General features: G+C 32.2%; 1 protein-coding gene across 1 annotated transcript in view; it reads left to right on the forward strand.

The window, feature by feature from the left end:
- LOC105223497 (myosin-VIIa) overlaps positions 1 to 20,373 on the forward strand; it is a 68,476-nt gene that overhangs the window by 29,560 nt on the left and 18,543 nt on the right. Inside the window, exon 3 of the mRNA XM_049447386.1 lies at positions 19,812 to 19,927. Within this exon, the coding sequence (XP_049303343.1) occupies positions 19,910 to 19,927 (18 nt within the window). The 5' untranslated portion in view covers positions 19,812 to 19,909. The remainder of the gene's footprint in view (positions 1 to 19,811; positions 19,928 to 20,373) is intronic.

A 20,373-nucleotide genomic window follows, 5' to 3' on the forward strand; every position in this document is an offset into this window, starting at 1 on the left:
ATCGCTAAGTTAGTTTTCGCCCATTTGTTCAGCAGAACACCGCATTTAAATTACATTCCACCAAAGAGTCTTGAGTCCAGATCTAGTTATTATTGACTGATTGACTGAATTTATTGAGTTTTCCTAAATTCTAAACTAAAAGCTATTAATTTTCTAGTATTACGTCAAGCTCCGTACTCAATTTGGGTTTTCTAAGGAATGTTTTTGAACGAAATTATTGTGTATTTCTTTCTGATACTGAACTAACTATAGTAGTTATGTAATGGGTTTCAAAAGGTTCAGATGAGCTCAGTTGGAGCTTATAGAAAGAAAGCATTTTTTGTTGAAGCTACGGTCCTGTCAAAGGAATTTTGACTAAGGATAAAAGAAAAAACTATCCAAGGAAGATAGAGAAAGGTCCCACACTTCTCTTCTTACCAACGTTTTCAACTTTTGGCTACGTCCATATGGAAGATATTCTGCAAAGGAACACACCTTATATGACAGCACAAATAAGCATATTTTCTTTCAGAAATTAAATATTTTTCGAATTACACGTGATCTTCGACATCACTAAAAAGGTCCTCTAATTCTGCAGTAATTTTTAATCCATGAAAAAGACAGTATCTAATTGAAGATCTTATCCTAGAATAAAAAAAAATTAGGAAAAAGGCGGCGTTAATAAAAAAGAAGATGAATTTTACCCATGGCCATCTAATATAAGTATGTTTTAGGCCGATCGGTGGCCAATCGTGTGATATCACATCGTTCGACTTTTTCTTGTAGGAATATGTAAAGTCTAAAGACTATGCGGACTTCGATTCCGGCCTTAGAGCAAAACATCACGCGTGTCATTGCTCAGTTACAAGTCGAAATGCTCGAACGAGTCTGTGATAATTGGACTCATTGGATGGGCCATCTGAGACGTAGTCTTGGTTAACTTTTGAAAGAGATAATTTTCAAAAAATAAATGCCAAAGATTGTTCTTTCGAATGATATTAAAGATTCTCCTTAAATTTGAAGTTTTTGTGTTTTTTTTTGTTTAAGTAGGGAACCTCGAAATGTACATAAAATATTTAGTTTTTTGTTGTTGTAATTTTTGTATTGTAAAACTGTCTTATTGTACCATATGTATCCATATTGTATTTAATTATAATATTAGTCATAAAATTTTGTTTTCTTTCACACACTAATACAAACTGGACGCAATAAAATTCAAAAAACAATTCGAAACTTTCGGTTATTATTTTCCAAAATACTAATAAAAAGTGCACCACTATAGTGACGTTGAAAACTTTCGTCACAAAAATTTGTCTCACGCACAAAAGGGCGAACGTGCCAGCAACAACAACAATGAAAAGTGCTGTCGCAGTAGCCATAAAACAAATTATGCCTATTTGTTCGGCATAAAAGCGCAATTCATAATTTTTGGTTCAGCACTTTTATATTTGACTGCTTTTGTTGTAATGCAAATGATGGAAATATTGCAAAAACAATGGGCACAAGCGCACCACAAGTAGCGGTGAAAACCGGTGACTCCAAAAAAATCAAAACCCAAAAAAGTCATTCCCTACAAAGCGTGACACGCATACGAAATGAGGCAGTAAACGTTTTGAAAATGAAAGTGTCGCTACGAATTTCCAAAACATTTTTTATTCATTTTATTATTTCTTATATTAAAAAAATAAACAAATTATGAATAAAATGCAGGCGCAGGCAAAAAAAATTCCATAAAAGCCGCATGAAAACAGAAAACATACAGACAACAAAAACATGACACTGAAATTTGAAGTCCAAACACAAAAACAAATAACTACAAGTATAACTGTACGTACGAGTATGTATAAGCCACTCGTATGCACGAGCGCTCAACGGTCAGCTGCAGTTGTGGTCCAAACACGTTCGTTGCGCCGCCGAAAATGCAGCGTAAGTTCAAGTTTTTCACTAATCGCTTTTTTAGTTTGTGAGTTTCTGCTTCTGCCCACAGCGTTTTTGATGATTTTGAAGGCAGAGAGCGTGTGTATGACTTTTAAGCATGCAAACGCTGCCACTTTTGTACGAAAATAATGGTAAAAGCAATAAAAGAAATGCAAAGAAAAAGCAGCGTAAAATGCAACTCTGTGGCACCATATGTGTGGTAGCAGCGTTCGCTGCGGCCCTTGGCTAGTTTTAGCCATGGTCGTGGAAGCAATTGCCCGTTAACGTCGAATTATTGTCGCTTGATTGCGCGCGATAAGCTTTGTAGATATGTATGCGGTGTGAGCTGAGTGTGGGTACAGACGGACAGAAAAATCTGTGTACAATTTGCTTTTGCAGCGGAATGTCTTTAACGAAAAAATGTTTTTCATGCGGAATTTTTTAAAATTCTTGGATAAAAGTTGGATTTTCTTAAAATTCTGGTATGAATAATTCAAATATGTTAACTTAAGGAAAATTTCATAATTTTAGTGTGTAAAAAAAATGTAAAAAAATATTTTCTCAAAATAAAATGGTTGGAAATTTTTCATGGTTTGGCTTAGAATCTCCAATTGGCGCCACCTTGCGAAAAAAACGACTGATCTGATCATCTGATCAAAACTGACTAGGACTAGGAAAAATCACATTTTCTCGCATTTTAATAAAAGTGTTTAATATCGTCTTCCAAATAAACTCCTTATAAACCAAAAATGTTTAATCCAAGCTTTCATATATGTATATACATACTTGATAAAAGCTCTGCCTAGGACGGTCTCCAGCTTCCAGCAACTTTTGTTTTTTTCGGTTTTATGATTATGAAGCGTTTCCTCCGATACTTGTGGCCTCTACTTGTTGTAGTTTTTGCCAAAAACTCAGGTCTTTGGTGCGAGCCTAGCTACGCCCCTGGTAGGACTATCTAGGCTTTTTTTCTTTAATTAAGTAGGCAGCGTTGTCCAATGTTTAGTCACTAATACCCACGAAAGGGTGACAGGTTTGCACTGCAAAGCATTTTGGGCGTTTGCCACGCCTCTGGCACGAATATCTAGACGGTTTATGTCTTTGTTTAACTTGCTGCTCTGTGGCTGCTTGAATTGGATAGTGATACCATTTCATACCCAAAACATTAACCAAAATTAGTTGAATCGTTCCATAAGAAAAGTTAACAGCCTCTGCCATCTCTCTGATGCCAATACAACGACTTCCAAGCATTGTTTCTTTAACTTTTGCGATGTTGACTTGTGTAACTGCGGTGGATATGCGACGCGCTTGAGATCAGTTTCCGATGACTTCACGTCCCACATTGTATTCTTTTTGCTGCTCAGATAGTTGTTTTCGCAACTTTGAAACTTTTTGTAGGGGCTTTATTTGAATTTTTTGTAGGACTTGCCAAAGGAATGTATATATTTTTATACCATCGGTAAGTAGAGATTTCAGCAAATATAAAGCTATTGGACCTAAAAGTTAACTGAAATTTTGGCGTGAGATGGTTTTCATCCCACTATTATTTTGTTTTTGTTTTGAAAAATTATCTACCCTGGTTTATCCGGGTCAAATTTGATCTTCAGAATAATGTCGCTTATATAAAGTATGAATTTTCAGCCAATGATTTGATGTTTGGATCTTCTTTTGTGATATTAAATCAAAAGACGATTCATGCGCTGAAATAAAACTTTTTCAAGCAACGCAATTTTTTGTTACTTAAATACAATATAAATTTACTTTTAAACCTAAAAATCGTCACCTAAAATGCAAAATAACGTAACATCACTTATTCTAAGTTTGCAGGCGAGGAAAAACGATATAATAAAAATCACTCATTTTAAAAGAAAATTTGAGTTTTGGTTATAAAATGCTTATCTATTGGTTATATATTAGTTATATCTGATAGCGGAAGCTGTAAATTGTATGCAACATATATGTATGTAACATGATGTAGTGAATCATAAGCAAAAATTAATTTCGATTTTTTGATGACACGTCGTTTTGTATTTTAGGTTACGAAATATTTTTGATTCATTTAAGAAATTTTTTTTAAATTTTCAAAAAATATTCCAAATTTTTGTGACCGACTGTAAACGCAACTATAGAATGTACAGCAATACGTGCTTGGACAAACGTGACATTCGTCAGTGAACTGTGAAAAATGCATGGGCGGTGCGTAAGCAATAATGCGGCACATAAAATTTTGAAATCCACTTCTTTTCATTTCTTAACCGTAAAAGTAATGAAAGTGAATTCTTTCTAATCAACAACAAGCATTACATATAACAAATTGGCCATAGCGAAGGCGATAAATTTCATTCTTGACTTAAGTGGACTTGATTGCCTTTTACGAAGCAACAAAACTGCGAAAACTTTTACAGTAGCCAATTTGCATATTAAAAGCGTTTTGAATAATTAAATTTGTAAATGTCAACACATTGTTTTGATGAATGTCGTTAAACATATTTATTTTTCTTTTTCTGTTTTAATTTTGGTTTAATAGTGAAATTAATATATTTTCTAATGTTGCCCATAACTGCTGGTTCAGACAGAATGCGGAAATATTTCGCCAGCGCCAAATCCGCACAAAAGTGAAATGTGAATTTTGCTATTCAATTCAATTCGCCAAAACGGTGATGTTTCTTTCTTAATCAAAGGTAAATTTCACTTTCAAAAAAAAAGGAGAAGAAACAACTCAGTGGTTACAGTTAATCAGTGATTCACAGAGACTGTCTCATTTTTAATGCTCAGTTCAACTTATAATAAATATTATTGTAGATACGGATGAACCAAATCATGCAGGGAATTGGTGGATGAGTACGCTTTCGTCTATGCCTAGACTCCTTATCTCTAGCATCTAGAGTTATTTTCAGATTATACTAATTTCAATGCCTCACAGCGGTATTGCAGAAAGACTGGGACAGTTAATTTATTTAGTCTCAATAACCACAGCAGGGGTACGGGCAAGAACTCCGTTGGCCTTTTGTTTGTGGTCCACTATTGAATTATTGGGCTTCAGACCTGCTCACAAAGGGGTTGTCAACTACCAGCAGCTCTGGAGTGGTACCTCTGACTCAGAGTAAATCGTAACAGATTTAGGGAACTTTTAGAACTCAGACAGTTCTACCTTTCTATGGTTTTAGATGTTCTAACTGGGTTCGATTAGGATTCATTGAACATCCTGATGAAATAAAGGAAGATTTTTTTTTTGTATAACTCTTAAGCAGATTTGTGATAGGTTCAGGGTGGGTTTACCGATAGATATCTGATATCTAACTTAATGATTTCACAAAGAACTGTGCATAACAGTTTAGGTGGGGGGTTACACTCTCCATGCCGAGTTATCAGTCATCTAAATTAATTTAAGCTACAGTCTACGATACGAGGATGACCAATTGTCAATTGTTTATAAGTTGAATAGTTTCTGAAATAGTACTTTTCTTAGTCGTGTGCAAAGTTTGAATAATTAAATGGAATTCAGAGTACCCCACAACTCGATAATCGAAGAAAATTGTCAACATAGCCTTGATTTTTGACCTTTTGATTTTACGTGGTTTTTTCGGCTTCGGCTCACCTTTGCCGCGATATTCGGTTTTTGGGTAATAAGCACAGATCCAAAACTCATCGCCAATAATAATACGTTTCATGACATCTTGGTAGTCGAAAAGCATTGTTTCACAGACGTTAACGTGACGCTATTTTTCGAAAAAAAATGAGTAATTTTGGAACCAATCGCTCTTTCAATTTTCTTAGGCCTAAGTGATCTTTAAAAATGGTTTCCAGTGACTTTTTCGATATTCCAACGATGCCAGTAAGATCTCTGACTGTTAATCGTCGTTTCTCAAGCACCAATTTTTTCATTTTATTGACGTGTTGATCATCAGTTGATATTGATGGCCGTCCTGTACGTTGTTTGTCGTCAAGGCGTTCTCGACCCTGTTTGAATAATTTGTAGCAATCAAAAAGACTTGCTCCCGGCAGACAATTATGACCGAAAAACCGAAAATTTTATCCAAATAACTTGCTAATATTTTTAGCTTTTTCACTCGGCTTAAATTGAAATAAAGTCACAGCTTTACAACCTACAGACTCTTTACTCTGTAGTTTTAAGTCCGCAACTCTATAGTGGAGACTATTTTTCATTCCAACTGTAACTGTTAATCTGCTCGATGTTGACATATCAGTCAATCGTTTCTTAGAAATAGCAAGTGGGAGCTAATTTCAGCTCTATTGGCCCTTATCAGCTATGAAAATTTGTTCATCATCCTCTTCGACTTGTTTCAATCAAAATGATTACTTTTTGATCTGAGGGCTCTGTCTACAGATAAACGTCATATCCCTAAATTGTAGCTCTCAACAATGTAAAGAGTAAACATAATAATTGATCTCCATTCTGTGGCATATTTCCTAAAGTTGGGAGTTTGGAGCCGTGTAACGGTCTGTACTGTCCATATTGCTCCAAAGGAAGAATATAAATTTGGCTAATACACTTTGAGTTAGCTAATGTAGAGCTTTTTTCCCAACTACTGAGATGTGACCAGCCTTTGCACTCGTCTTCAACTTCACTTTTGCGCTAATCTTCTCTGAGTTGAACTTCAAATGTTATCCAAAACGATTTTCTATTTGCATTGAAGACTCTACAAACGCTCATTAACCTCACTAACTTTACACAATCACTCCCTTTCAAGCTACTGCGCCCTTAAGCACTGTTGCTAGGTTAGAAAGCTATTTGCTGTTGCACCTTACGTCCATGCAGCATGTTGACGCTGAAGTTTGCACGTCACGCTTGACATGCCTTTAGCAAGTACGCTGCTATATTTCTGTCTGCGCGTGTGCTGGTATGCGTGCTTGTCTGCAACGCTTGGGTGCTCTGTTGACGCGGCAATGTTGCGCATGCGCACGCGCCTCTTTCGCTGCATCAGCACACTTAAGGCTTGGCAGGTCGGCATTTTTTGTTGCACTTTGGCAATTTTGCACTGCGCAGACGTCACTTGTTAATCGCAACGTCAATAAACACTCCCAGCACATAGTAGCGACCTACAACAACAATGAGTTTATAGTACAAATGTCAAGTTGCGCTTTTATTATTGTTTTTTTTTTTTGGTATTGGTTTGCAGTACTGTTAGTATTTGTATTTTATTTTTCAATAAGTAATTTGCATGCCACATAAATATTATTTTTATGTGTTTTTTTTGTTGTTGTATAACAACTTGCGTTTGTTTGCCTTATTGTCTGGTGCATCTCTTTTTTTTAGTTGCTTTTGCTTTGTTATACCTTGAGTTTTTGGGATATCGGTCTGAAATTTTAAACACATTAAGTATTTTCTCTCTAAATAGCTGCTGATTTGTCGAAAGCGCGGATATTGGAATAATTTACCCTATAGCTGTCATACAAACTGATCAGTCAAAATCTAGTCCTTGTATGGAGAACTTTTTCATTTGATGAGATATCCGAACGAAACTTGGTATGTATTCTTACTTTAGGTAATGCTATAATTTCCGAATAAATTGTTCAAATCGGACCACTTTAATATATAGCTATCATACAAACGGATCGATCCAAATCAAGCTCTTGTATGGAGAACTTTTTCATTTGATGAGATATCTTGACGAAATTTGGCAAAAAATATTCTTTAAAGCAATGTTATAATCTCCCGAGAAATTGTTTAGATTGGACTACTACAGCATATAGCTGCCATACAAACTGAACGATCAAAATCAAGTCCTGTTATGGAAAACTTTTTCATTTGACGAGATATATTTACCAAATTTGGCTGAGGTTATTATCTAAGGCAATAGTGCCATCTCCGAAGAAATAGTTGAAATCAAATGACTATAGCGTATATCTGCCATACAAACTGATTGATTAAAATCAAGCCTTTGTATGGAGAACTTTTTTATTTAAAAAGCTATCTTCACGAAATTTCGCATAAATTATTTCTTAAGAGAATGTTATAATATCTGAATATATTGCTCAGATCGGTTCACTATAGCATATAGCTGTCATACAAACTGACCGTTCAAAAGATTGGTAAAGGTCATTTGTATCCGCTCATATTAAAATAAATACACCTGTAAAGTGTATTTTAACTTATTTTTCTCATTTTACCTATTTTCATTTTTAATGCCCTTCTTCATGTTGTTACAACTTCCTTTTTGGCGCTTAGACGTTTTCTACTACTATCTATGTATGTGTGTGTTTGTGTTTTCTTTGTTTTCGCCTCAAAGTGTTTAAATGCCACCACAATCGTGTTGCACAATGCCGGCAATTCAATTGAATTGAGCGCACAGACACACACAGCCATATACACACATACATATATAAACATAAGCATAAATACATACATATCTACTTGTATAAATGCATACACTCATATATATACACACATAAGTACATCCATCTCACGTAAGTAGCTTTAGCATTGCTTCTTTTTTAGTCCACGTTGGATTTTGTTGCCAATTCATCATTGGCATTCAGGCGCAACTGACAACCAGCGTAGTCTACGTACCCGTGTATTGGCTAGTCAAGTGTTTCGCGTACTTCTCCACCGCTTCTTCTTCTTTTATGTATACAAACATATATATTTAAGTATAAATACAAATCACTTACATCGTACTTTCCCCTACGTTGATCTATAGGTAAGTGGCAATAACGCGTCGCAACTTCATGGACTTGTGTGTTTATAAATTTATTGTTGTTGCTTAGCAAAAACAAAAAAAAAGTTGGCGGAAGTTTGTGATTTGCAATTTGATTAACCAATTGATTTGTTAACTTTGCGGCTCGTTAAGCCAAGTGACGTTGATATGCAGGAATTTCGTACTTATGCAAGTGGCATGCGTCGTTCGGTTCGGTGTCGAGAAATGCGAAAATATGCAAAGCAATGTTGTAATTTCAACACATAACCTCTGCGGCAAGAGAACCGGAAAATTAAATAAATTTTATGAGGAAGAAAATAGTATTATGTGTGACATAGACGAATGATAGTGCGTTAGCACGTGATTAGTCCATCTGTTTCCTCTATTCTAACTTGAACAACGTCTCTAAAAACCCATCAGTCATTTAAAGAAGGAATAATTTATGTGTTACTGCGTAACTACCTCGAATTGTAGTTCTAATTGATCTGTGGTATTTTTTTAAATCGAAAAAAAAAGTCAAACAAAAACAAAACTATCATGAATACTATCTGGTCAGAAACACATTGCAAAGATAGATGAAGGCAGAAATTGGAATGATATCTACCAAAAGGTATGAAAGCCATTTCAACCAAGACTTGGAAGTTTACACCATATTCACCTCTGAACGGACGGTGATATTATGTAGGTAACAGCATCAAAAACTTTTTTCAGCATCGATTTAAGGTATTATTCTCACTTTTAAGTAAAAAAAAATAAGCTACTTGCAATTTTTTTTTTCATGTGCTTCATGTAAATAAAAATTTTGGATAGGTTCTTGTTTTTGTTGTCGGCCTTCAGGACGACCTCCGGAAAAAGGTTGCTGGCTGGGAGTAAGATCTGTATACATAAATTATCTCAAAAAACAAAAAAAAAAAAATAGATTTATGATCAAAGGACTAGGCACATTTTCTAATTTTGAGAAAACGGCTGCTTCAAAGTTCTTTTTTGTTAAAAATTTACACTTCAGAGTACTTAAAAAATCGAAATTAATATGAATATTACTATCTATATTCTACTATCGATAATTACCTAAGAAATATATCTAAGAAGGACATGTGAAAATTTCAACTCAATGTTGTTGTTGTAGCGTCCGAAAACATTCTCGAAGTAATTTCGAAGAATGATGCCGATTGACAGTCCTTGATCAGATAAAAATCAGAGTCTGTTCCGGTTACGTAGACCTTACTGTCGTGGAAACGAATTTCAAATAAATCGATGGAGCCGATTCGGAGAAATTTTCTTCACCTTCTATGTAAATAGCGTTGTCTCGGGCTGTAATTACTACTACTATGTCGTCCGCGTAGCCAAATATATATGATTCCTCTGGCATTTCATAATCCCTCCCTAGTCTGGTGCAGCAATTTTCTGTTACTACGACAGCGCACCGCAGCATTGAGGTAATCGGGGATTCTAAATTTTTTTTCTAAAGTGTTGATCATGTTCGCTTATCTCCCGCTATTGAAGGCGTTTCGAACATTATGCCAACAGAACTATTCAACTGTATTTGGGGAATCTACGCTGTGCGACTTCTACACTTTCAATGACGCTTCGGATAGCGACTAGAGTTTATCTTTTGTGTCTAAGACCGTGCTGTTTGGCGGAGAGTGACTAAAGGTATGCTCATCCTTCTAAACTTCACTGTAATGCCGTTAAAATCCTCCAATATCGGTATTGTTTGCAACGATGTGTAAGTTTCTGAAGCCGATATGAGATTTTCACAAATAGGAGATCCAGATCAGACTATCGGAGATCCTTGAGGTCATTCACTTCAGTTGCACCGAACCTTTAAAACTCTTCACAAATTCAATAGTTTTCTGACAACAATTGGTTAATCATTCAGTTTGTATGACAGCTATGCACTATAGTGATCCGACCTGAACAATTTCTTTGCAGATTCCTTTATTGCCTTAGACAAAAACCCACGCCAAATTTTGTGAAGATATCAAATGAAATTACAACTTATGTTTAAACTCTCCAACTATATGTTCTTAGTTCACTTTAACAATTTTTATCAAAAATACGTTACTCTAAAATTAAACGAATTCTCCAAAAAACAAAAAAAAAACTTTGTTATCTCAATTCTGTTCTGAAATTTGCACTCAATGTCATGCAAACAAGATTTGCTGACAAATTTATTTCCATTCACAGGCATTTATGGAAGTGTAATGCTAATCTATGGTTATCTAGTTCACGCCTTCTTGGTGTTAAGGCCGTCATTTGCCAAAATGGACATTAAAATGTGGTTTTTAGGCAAATCACAACCATACATTTACACTTTAGCAAAGTTCATTGCAACTTGCAAAAAATCAGGCGCAAATGAACTTTAAAAATGCCCAATTAAAAGTAGCAAGAGAACTCGTTACAGATTTTGTGTTCAAAAACTGGTTCTGAAATATATGTATGTACATACGTGTGCATGTATATACATATGTATATGTATGAATATGTATATTGTTTGCACCTTTAAGCAAATCATTGCAATTAATGTCAGTAAAGACAGTAAGGATAGTGAAGATGCAAAAAAAACTTCGAAAAGTGTTGCCAAGTTGGTGTTTAATTAGGTTATGTAGTTTAAAAAAAGTTTTTTAATTGTTTTAATAATTATTTAGGAGTTACTGAAAGCTTAAAAACTAAAATATAATTAATTAAAATTAAATATAAAAAAATATAATAACACACTGTTAAACAATAAACATTTTTTTAAACTGTTTTAATTTATAACAAACTATTGTAATTAACTAATTTTTCAAAATAGTTAAAACATTTTAGTACTAATTTCAATAATATTTTTTTATAATTTTTTTTCAAAGTGGTATTACTATGTAACAAATAATAATAAATAGTAAATAAATATTTTTTTTTTTTCTATTTAAAAATACTTTTAAAGTTAGTTTTGACGTTTTAGAACTAAAAAAAAATTTAAGGAAATAATTTTTTTAAGTAAAAAATGTTTTTGCAAAAAAAGTAAAATAAATAATTTTTTTAAATACTAAAAATCTAAAAGTAAAAAATTTCTTTAAGTTTAAATATTTTTTTTGCGTAAAAGTTAATTAAAACAGTTTTTTAAGTATAAAAAATTCAAGAAAAAATAATTTTTTGATTGAAAAGGTAAATAGCTCAGTTTTTTATGAAAAAAAAAAATTGTATGCAAAAAAATCTTTAACTAACTTTTTTACAAAAAAAAATGTTATAAATCACTTTTTAAAGTACGCAAAAAAATTAATATAAAAATGTTAAGAATATTTTTTTGTGAAAAATAAAAGAAAAAATAATTTTTTGTGAAAATAAATTGGTTTTTAAGCAAAAAACCAAACACAGTTATTTTAATATTTTATAATTTTACCTTATTATTTTTATATTTTTTTCTATTTTTTTCAATTCCTAGTTATTTTTTGTCCCAGAACCTTTGGGTAAATAAAGAAAATATATAAGATTTTTAGTTAAAAAAATTTTAATTGAAGAAATTTTTATAGTAAAAATAATTTTTTTAAGCAAAAACAAAAAAAAAAAAATAATATACTTAACCCGTTTATAATTTTATCTTATTTTTTTAAATTTTACTTATTTTTTTAGTTTTTTTCTTATTTTTTTTTTAATTTCACTTTTCACCTAGTTTTTCATCCCAAAGAACCGTTAGAAGAAAATTTTATAAAGTACAAAATTTTAGTCCAAAAATATATTTTTACTATTTTTTTAATATTTTGAATCTTGAGAATAAATGTATGAAGATATCATTTTAATATTTTTTGGAAACACTGCTTACAACTTATTCACGAAGCATTGAAATGAACCGTATAAACAAAAAAAATATTTAAAAAAAAATTATTAAAAATAAAAAAAATATTTAAAAAAAATTAATAAAATTAAAAAAAAAAAATATTTAAACATTTTATTATTTTGTTTTATTATTTTTTTTATATAATTTTTAATATTTTTTAATACTAAATAATGTTTAAAACAAATTTTTGAAATTAATGTTTTAATCAAAATAATTTTTCTCCAAAGTGGCAACACTGCTCGCAACTTCTTCTCCAAACAGCAAAGTGAACCACAGCTAAAGCAGCCACAACTGGTTGTGCCGCACCAACAAGCGCAGCAGCACTTCAACACATCAGAATGTCAACCAACAATTACAACAACAAAAAGCAGTTAACCAACATTTGGCAACATAATAAATTGTAGACATTCTGCGTGGCGTTTGTGGCAGCTGATACTGTCAACGGCAATGTTAAATGCGACAAAGACGCAACAAGCTGCCAGTTGACTACGTTCGTGCCACCTTCTTGTTTTTATTGTTGTTGTTGTTACTGTTTCAAGAATATAAAAACGTACTACCGTTATAAAGCGTTACAAATTTACAAGCACACTGTTGATATGTGTGTTTGTTGCTTGTGGCTGCTTGTTAGAGGTGTGTATATTACAAAACGTGCAACCAGTTTGCTGTGATAACAGTATAAATCCGAAGCTTTTGGCACCAACCAACGTTGGTGTGTTGCTGTACATTTTACAGTTGTTGCTTTTGCTGTGGGCAATGTTGTTTTGTTGACAATCGGTTAGAAAAGTATGACAACATACATACAGACACAAGCACTGCTTGCAACATGACGTGCAACGCGGGTAAAACAGCATGCTTGTGCGGTGTTTATAAGAATTATGTATATGTATGTCTGTGTATACACCAATATGCTTGCATACTTGCAACCAACCAACAACAATAACTACCAGTGTTGGCATTTATTATGGCGTGGTAGTCGCCACTTCACCTACAAACTGCTGCCACAGCAAGCTGGCTGCAACAACGGCACTCCAAGCCACAAGCAAACACACACACATTCAATAAAACACACACATATACATAATTGCATACATATCTGTTTGCATGCATGCCACTTTAGAAATAAGGCCAGTCAGCACTATTACTCTGGCTTACTATTTGGCACAGCGCAATTTCAATTGCAATCGCATCATTCGCCGGAAAAAGTTAGCTAAGAATTGTGTTTTCGTTTTGTTGTCGTCGCCTTAATGTTGCATATACTGTTGCAACATGTTCTTATCTATACACACGCTTACTAGCTTAGAGCTATTGTTGTTGTGAAAGGCGTTCACTTGTTCGCCTGTTAATTGGCGGTTTCTAATAGCCACTTGCTTCTATCTGGTCAACAGCAACGTGCTGAATGGGTCCATCTATCAATTATGCCACAAACGCGTGAAAACGTTTGCTTGTGATGATATGAAAGTATGACTGTATTTGGGTTATGTGCTATATATACACCATTTCACTGTTTCCTCTTTGTAGCAGGCGTAATAATTTTTCAGAAGATTATGTTATTAAGTGATCGAAGGTTTAATTCAAAGTTCATGTATTGCTGTTTCTCTGGACAAAACTGAATTGATGAATATTTGAAATTTAAATCAGAATATAGAGATACCTCAGTAAAATAATTTTATAAATTTTGTAACAGATCGAAATTTGGCAATTAAAAAAGTATGTTTTGATTAAAAAACAAAAAAACAAAAGTAAAAAAATGGCGAAAATGTTTAAGTATACAGAATTTTACTAAAGGGAAATCTTTTATTTTTTGAATGTGAGAAAAAATATTTTTTTGTTAAAAAAGTAAAAACATATTTTTTATTTGTTAAAAAAATATTTATTTTTGGAAAAATAAAATAATTTTTTCGTTTTTAAAAAAACAAATGATTTTTTACATTGTTTTAACATCATTTTAACAAAAAAAATTTTAACATTAACAAAAAAATTAGCGTTCAATGAAAAAAAATTAATTTGATTATTTTTAAGTTAAAAAAAATTTATTACAATTTTTTTCGTTTTTTTTAATTGTTAATTAGAAAAATTTAAATTAAAAAAATTCCGTAATTAAAAAAATTAAAAAAAACCTTTTTCAATGAAAAAAAAATTAATTTAAATTAATTTAATTAAAAAAAAATTTATTTTATCATATTAAATTTTAAATTAAATTTTTTTTCGTTGTTTTAGTTTAAATTAAAAAATTAAAATTAAAAAAAATCCTTGATTAAAAAAATTAATTAATAAAATTAATGTAATTATTTTTAATTAAAAAATTAATGTTTTATTATTTTTTTTTTTAATTGTTAATTAAAAAAATTTAAATTAAAAAGAGTAAAAAAAACATTTTTCAACGATAAATTAAATTTATTATTTTTAATTAAAAAAATTTATTATATTAAATTTATAATTTTATTTTATTAAAATTTTTTTTGTTTTTTTTTTTAATTAAAAACAATTTAAATTAAAAAAAAATTAATGTAATTATTTTTAATTAAAAAAAATTAATTTAAAAAATATTGTTATCTTTTTGTTAATTGTTAATTATAAAAAAATTTAATTAAAAAATTCCTTAATCAAAAAAAAATATTAAAAAATCCTTAATTAAACAAAATTTAATTAAAAAAAAATATTTTTCGTTAATTTAAAAAATTTTTTCGTTAATTTCATTTGTTTTATTAAAAAATTGTTTAAGCTTAAAAAAAATAATAATTTACAAATTAAAATAATTTAAACGATTTTTTGTTTCACAGACGTTAACGCGACGCTGTTTTAATTTTTTTTATTTTTAATTTTAAATCAAGTGTTTTACAATAAATAAACCGCATTGGACTATGACAGACAGTCCAAAGAAAACGTATGGCTCAATGCAAGGACAAATCTTTCTCTATATTAGGTGAAAGCACCGAAAGCCCGAGTGCGGAACTTTAATCCGCTAAACCTAAACTACTCACAACTCATGTCTCACCCACGGAATCACCAGATAAGGTATTACTTCGTGGGAGTGACAAGACATTTTACGTCTCCTCCGTAACTGTCTTCATTTAGTCATGATGGAATTGGCCGCTTCGCGAACTGCTTTCCACTTATCAGAAGACTGACACATAAGTGTAGCCAATTTTTCAACCATTAATCTAAGCTAGTGCAGTTTCTAACTTTTCGCTTATGTTTAGAAACCGAGGACAATGGAAAAACACGTGTTCATAGTCTTCTATTGACTCCGTACACATCGAACACGTACGGACTGACGATATTTTGAAATTTGTAAAAATAGGCTCTGAAGCAGCCATTCCCGCTTAATATTTGGGTCAATGAAAATGTTGTCTAGTTATCCACGTATGCCAGTACTGTGGCCCCACCTTTCTTTGTTTGAGATTTCCCACCGTTGCTGACATATAATTATGCTTTTCTTTCTCTCCTCTCTTTTTGACTTCTGTAATTTTCGCTGATTACTCATATAATCTCGTAAATTCATCTCCTTAGATGTCTATGGGCGGCGTACTAGCTTATACAATACTTCAGTTGCTTCGCTGGATATAGTTCTGAAAGCACTTGTTACTCTATTGCTAAGCATTTATTGGTCAGACACGCGCTTTTATGTCTAGTGTCTGTATCCTTACTGGAGCAGCATAAGTATAGTATTACTGAGCTCATTACTTTTGCGATTAAAAGACGACGGCTGGAGCTCACACAGCCTCTATTTGCTATCATTGTAAGTCTTATTTGGTGTTTTTGATGTATATGCCAAGTGCTACGTGTGTGTGTTTTCCTCTATTTACCTGGTGCTTTTGAGCAATACTTCTATGTTTTGCTCGGCCAGTTCCAAACACATGGAAGATAAGCATCGATTCCACACACTTTATTGTTTTTTTATTTTTTTAGCTGTGGCCAATAGTTCTTCTCCAGGAGTCTATATACGCTTCCCCTTTGCAGAGCATGCAATTCGGTGTGTTAGTGCATACTTTTGCTACATGTCCCCCACTTCACACGAAACCGCTTTTGGGACATATTTTTCCCATGTACATATGTATATTATTTGTAGAATGTTATCATTAGAGAGTTGAAATGAAAAGTTCTCTACCCACGAACAAAGACCATACTCTACCAGTCCCTCATCATTTTAGTCCTACTATATGGTGCGGAGGCATGGACAATAACATCATATAATGAGTCGATCTTGGGAGTGTTTGAGAAAACAGTTCAGAAAAATAAAATATAAGGATGTTATCATTACACATTCCAAAAATAGGTATTTAAAACGCCGGAGACTACTTAATAAGACCAATCCATCAGCAGGATATTATCAGCAAACATTCCAAAAGTAGATGAAAAAGTTAATTAAAACATCAACCAAAGTTGTTTGCTACAAATAATTAATATTACACTTTCAAGGAAGGAGATTGAATGACGCACACTCATACATATTTATTACGTGAAAACATGTCGAAAATGCGTAAGCAACACACATTTACCGGAAAAGTATTTCATTTACGAAATCTTTCTTTTTTTAATTTCTTGTTTCTATTTTTCACACCTTTATGCAGTCGCTTTATATTTTACAATATTGCATGACTTATGTTGTAATGTTACTTTAGGCTTGTCAGTATGTCAGCAATTCGGCATTGCGGTTGGTCGGCTAAATGCCTTAACTACGCGCATGCGTCTAATTAAAAGTGCCATATAATGTAGTGTGGCACTAAAACAGAGACAAACACATATGTATATATATTTAGATAACAAAATAAATGGTATAATACCCTCGACGAATAAAACAGTTGTTCATACAAGTATGTGATTTTACTTGTTCTGTTTATCTGGCAGCTATATGTTATAGTTGCCCGATTTGAATAATGTTTTAGAATATTGTAGTATTTTCTTAGAAAGTAATCTGTGTCAAAGTTTGTGCAGAAATCTCGGCAAATAAAAAAGTTGTTCATACAAAGACTTGATTTTGAGTGTTCAGTTTGTATGGCAGCTATATGTTACAGTTGTCCGATCTGCACAATATCTACAGCGATTATAACATTAGCATAGGAAATAATCTAAAGCAAATTTTCATGAAGATAGCTCTTCAAATAAAAGAGTTTTTCATATAAAGACTTGATTTTTATCGGTCAGTTTGTATGGCAGCTATGTGATAAAGTGGCCCGATATCGACGGTTCCGACAAATGAGCAGCTGTTTTGAAAAAGAAGGACGTCTGCAAAATTTAAAATCGATATCTCAAAAACTTTTATACTTATATGTGCTTTATAGGATCTCTGAAAGTTCGTTTTAGCTATTACAAACTTCTTATGGAACTTAATATATCACATTCAGGGTATAAAAAGTACATACCTATATACATAAACAATGTAACTTTCCATGTATATTATATACACGTATGTATATGTATATATAATAATACGCACTGGCAATGCAAATAAAACGCCATTTGCCACCGCATGTGGCAAGTGCGGCTGGCAGGCGCGCAAAGAAAGATCAAGTAAAGCAAAGAAAACGATACAAGCGTATATATTGTGAACGTGTTTGCGTGTCACATAATAATTTCCTATATTTTTGCCGCCGCGCATGCACACTCACACACGTTGGCGCACACATGACCGCCGATTTATTATGGCTGCAATTGTGGCGTCTGTAGCTGTGTGAACGCGTTGCATGCAATATGCGTTTGTGGGGCCAGCATGAAGCGAGAAAATCAAACCTGCACAATCTGGCAACGCTGCCACTGCAACATCGCTTAAATACCTTGATTCTTGTTGTTGTTGCTGCCGCTATTTCCTTTGTGCTGCTCTGCATTTGCCAGCATTGCGCGGCGCATAGTTAATTTACCGTAAATTTCATTCAACTTCACCTCAAAATCAAGGCAGCGTCGTTGTTGCCGACAGCGCTGATGACGACGACGACGAAGGTAAAGCGAAAAGCACAGAGCGTTGCATTTTCGAATGCAACAACAAAAGCAAAGACAACAGCGACTAAAGCAAGTGCAACCATAATAACTACGACAGCGTGGAATGTGTTAACACAGCCACATACATACATATGTATATACATATGTGCATACATGGTTGCAGTGGTATACAAAAATAACAACAATAATAAAATATGAATAGCAATAACGAAAACAATTAATTAGCAAACTTGTAGGCCGGTTTGCACTTCGATTCTACTCAAATTACAGGCACTCAACGTGAAGTGAGTGAGACAGGGTGCCACTGTGTGATTGCAGATGGTTCAAAAGAGGTTTATAAGTTGCAAATTTGGTAATAAAAATTAAAAAAAAAATCAAAATTTCAAAAATTTAAATTTGAAGTATGAAATAATTGTCCACTGCAACGAAATAGTGTTACGCAACAAAAATGCGTCACGTTAGCAATGTATGGCATATGGGCAATTTAAATTGCTTTGGTTATTTTATTCAATAATCAAACGTTTTATAAAAATATGGTTGCCACCTGTTTGAATATTTGAAGTTAAAAACTTTTTTTCCTTGTCAACACCAGAATTTATGAAATTAAACTTGGTTATCTTTTCTTCAGTTGATTTTTTTATTTCAGAATTGCCAATTATTTTAAATCTTCAATCAAATTAAACTGCTTTGGTTGGTTTATTCAATACTTAAACGTTTTAAAAAAATTAGGCTGCCGCCTGTTTGACTATTTGAGTTCAAAAACTTCTTTTCATTATAAACACCAGAATTTATCAAATCGAAGTTGCTTAAAAAGACTTAAAAATCAGTTGAATATATTTTTAGTGCAGGGTTACCAACTATTTAAAATTTTCGAAGAGTAAAAACCTTCTATAGAAAATAATAAAGTAAGATAAAATAAATATTGTTAATAATGATTGCAATGTGGATATCAAACTAAAGAAAGAGGCTTACAGTTGACAATATTTTTAAAAGGGTTGCCAGCTATTTTAATTTTTTTATTCTATCAAAATAAATGTCTGCAATATTCTAAAGACCTGTCAAAGTTTTAAAATATTTTTAAAATTTTTAAATAAAATACATCTGGCAACTTTAAAAAAATTATTATTATTATTTCATTATTACGGTTAAAATTATGTTATTTTTCAAAATCTCAACTATTTAGTTGATTACATTTTATCTAAAAATTATATAATTAATTATTAATTTTCTAATATTATATTGATTACATTCAGGTGGCAACTACATTAAATATTACTCTTGTGTTGAAGCGAAAATAAGCGTATTTTCAATAATCAAAAGCTTTAAAATATTTTTAACCTTTTTTTTAATAAAATACATCTGGCAACCTTAAAAACATATGATTGTTGAATTTATAGTCAGGTGGAAACTACACTAAATATTATTCTTGTGTTAAGGCAAAATTATACAATTATTTATATATTTTTTTTAATAATTTTTATAAATTTTCTTCTCCTCCTTTCCAGCAACTAGTCGCATTTAAAAAAGCAAATACAACATTTCCTCAATTTGTTTGAGAAATTTCGAATATTTTTACGCTAAAATTGGTCAATGAAGTTCAAAAATGGTGATTGTAACACGAGTAAGTACACATATTTAATACAAAAGATAGAATAATACATTTATGGCATAAATATATCTAAAGTTCAAAAACATCTCAACCAAACACCAAACAAAAACATCAAACACCCACATCTAAAAAGTTACTCATACGCAGTGTCATCATGTATTTTTCCTTACAGTCTCATTAACATCAGTTGCAAAGCAATAATTTTACCTCTATTAGCATATTTTAGTTATATGATCTTCTCAGACTAATGCCAACGATTATAAATGCAAATGCAGAAGAATAGTTATTTCTTTAGCACGTTCTACAAGCGTCTCAGTAATGGTTTCTCATATGCCATTGGCGGCAAGGTTTCATTGTTATGCCACAAGTAATGCATTTTTAAGTTGTTAACGCTGCGCGAGGCTGCCATATAATTGCAAAAGTATATGAAAACATGTTTGTGTTGGTAAACAATGGTG

The sequence above is a fragment of the Bactrocera dorsalis genome, chromosome 1, assembly GCF_023373825.1.
Source record: "Bactrocera dorsalis isolate Fly_Bdor chromosome 1, ASM2337382v1, whole genome shotgun sequence".
In the NCBI taxonomy this organism is placed as follows: domain Eukaryota; kingdom Metazoa; phylum Arthropoda; class Insecta; order Diptera; family Tephritidae; genus Bactrocera; species Bactrocera dorsalis.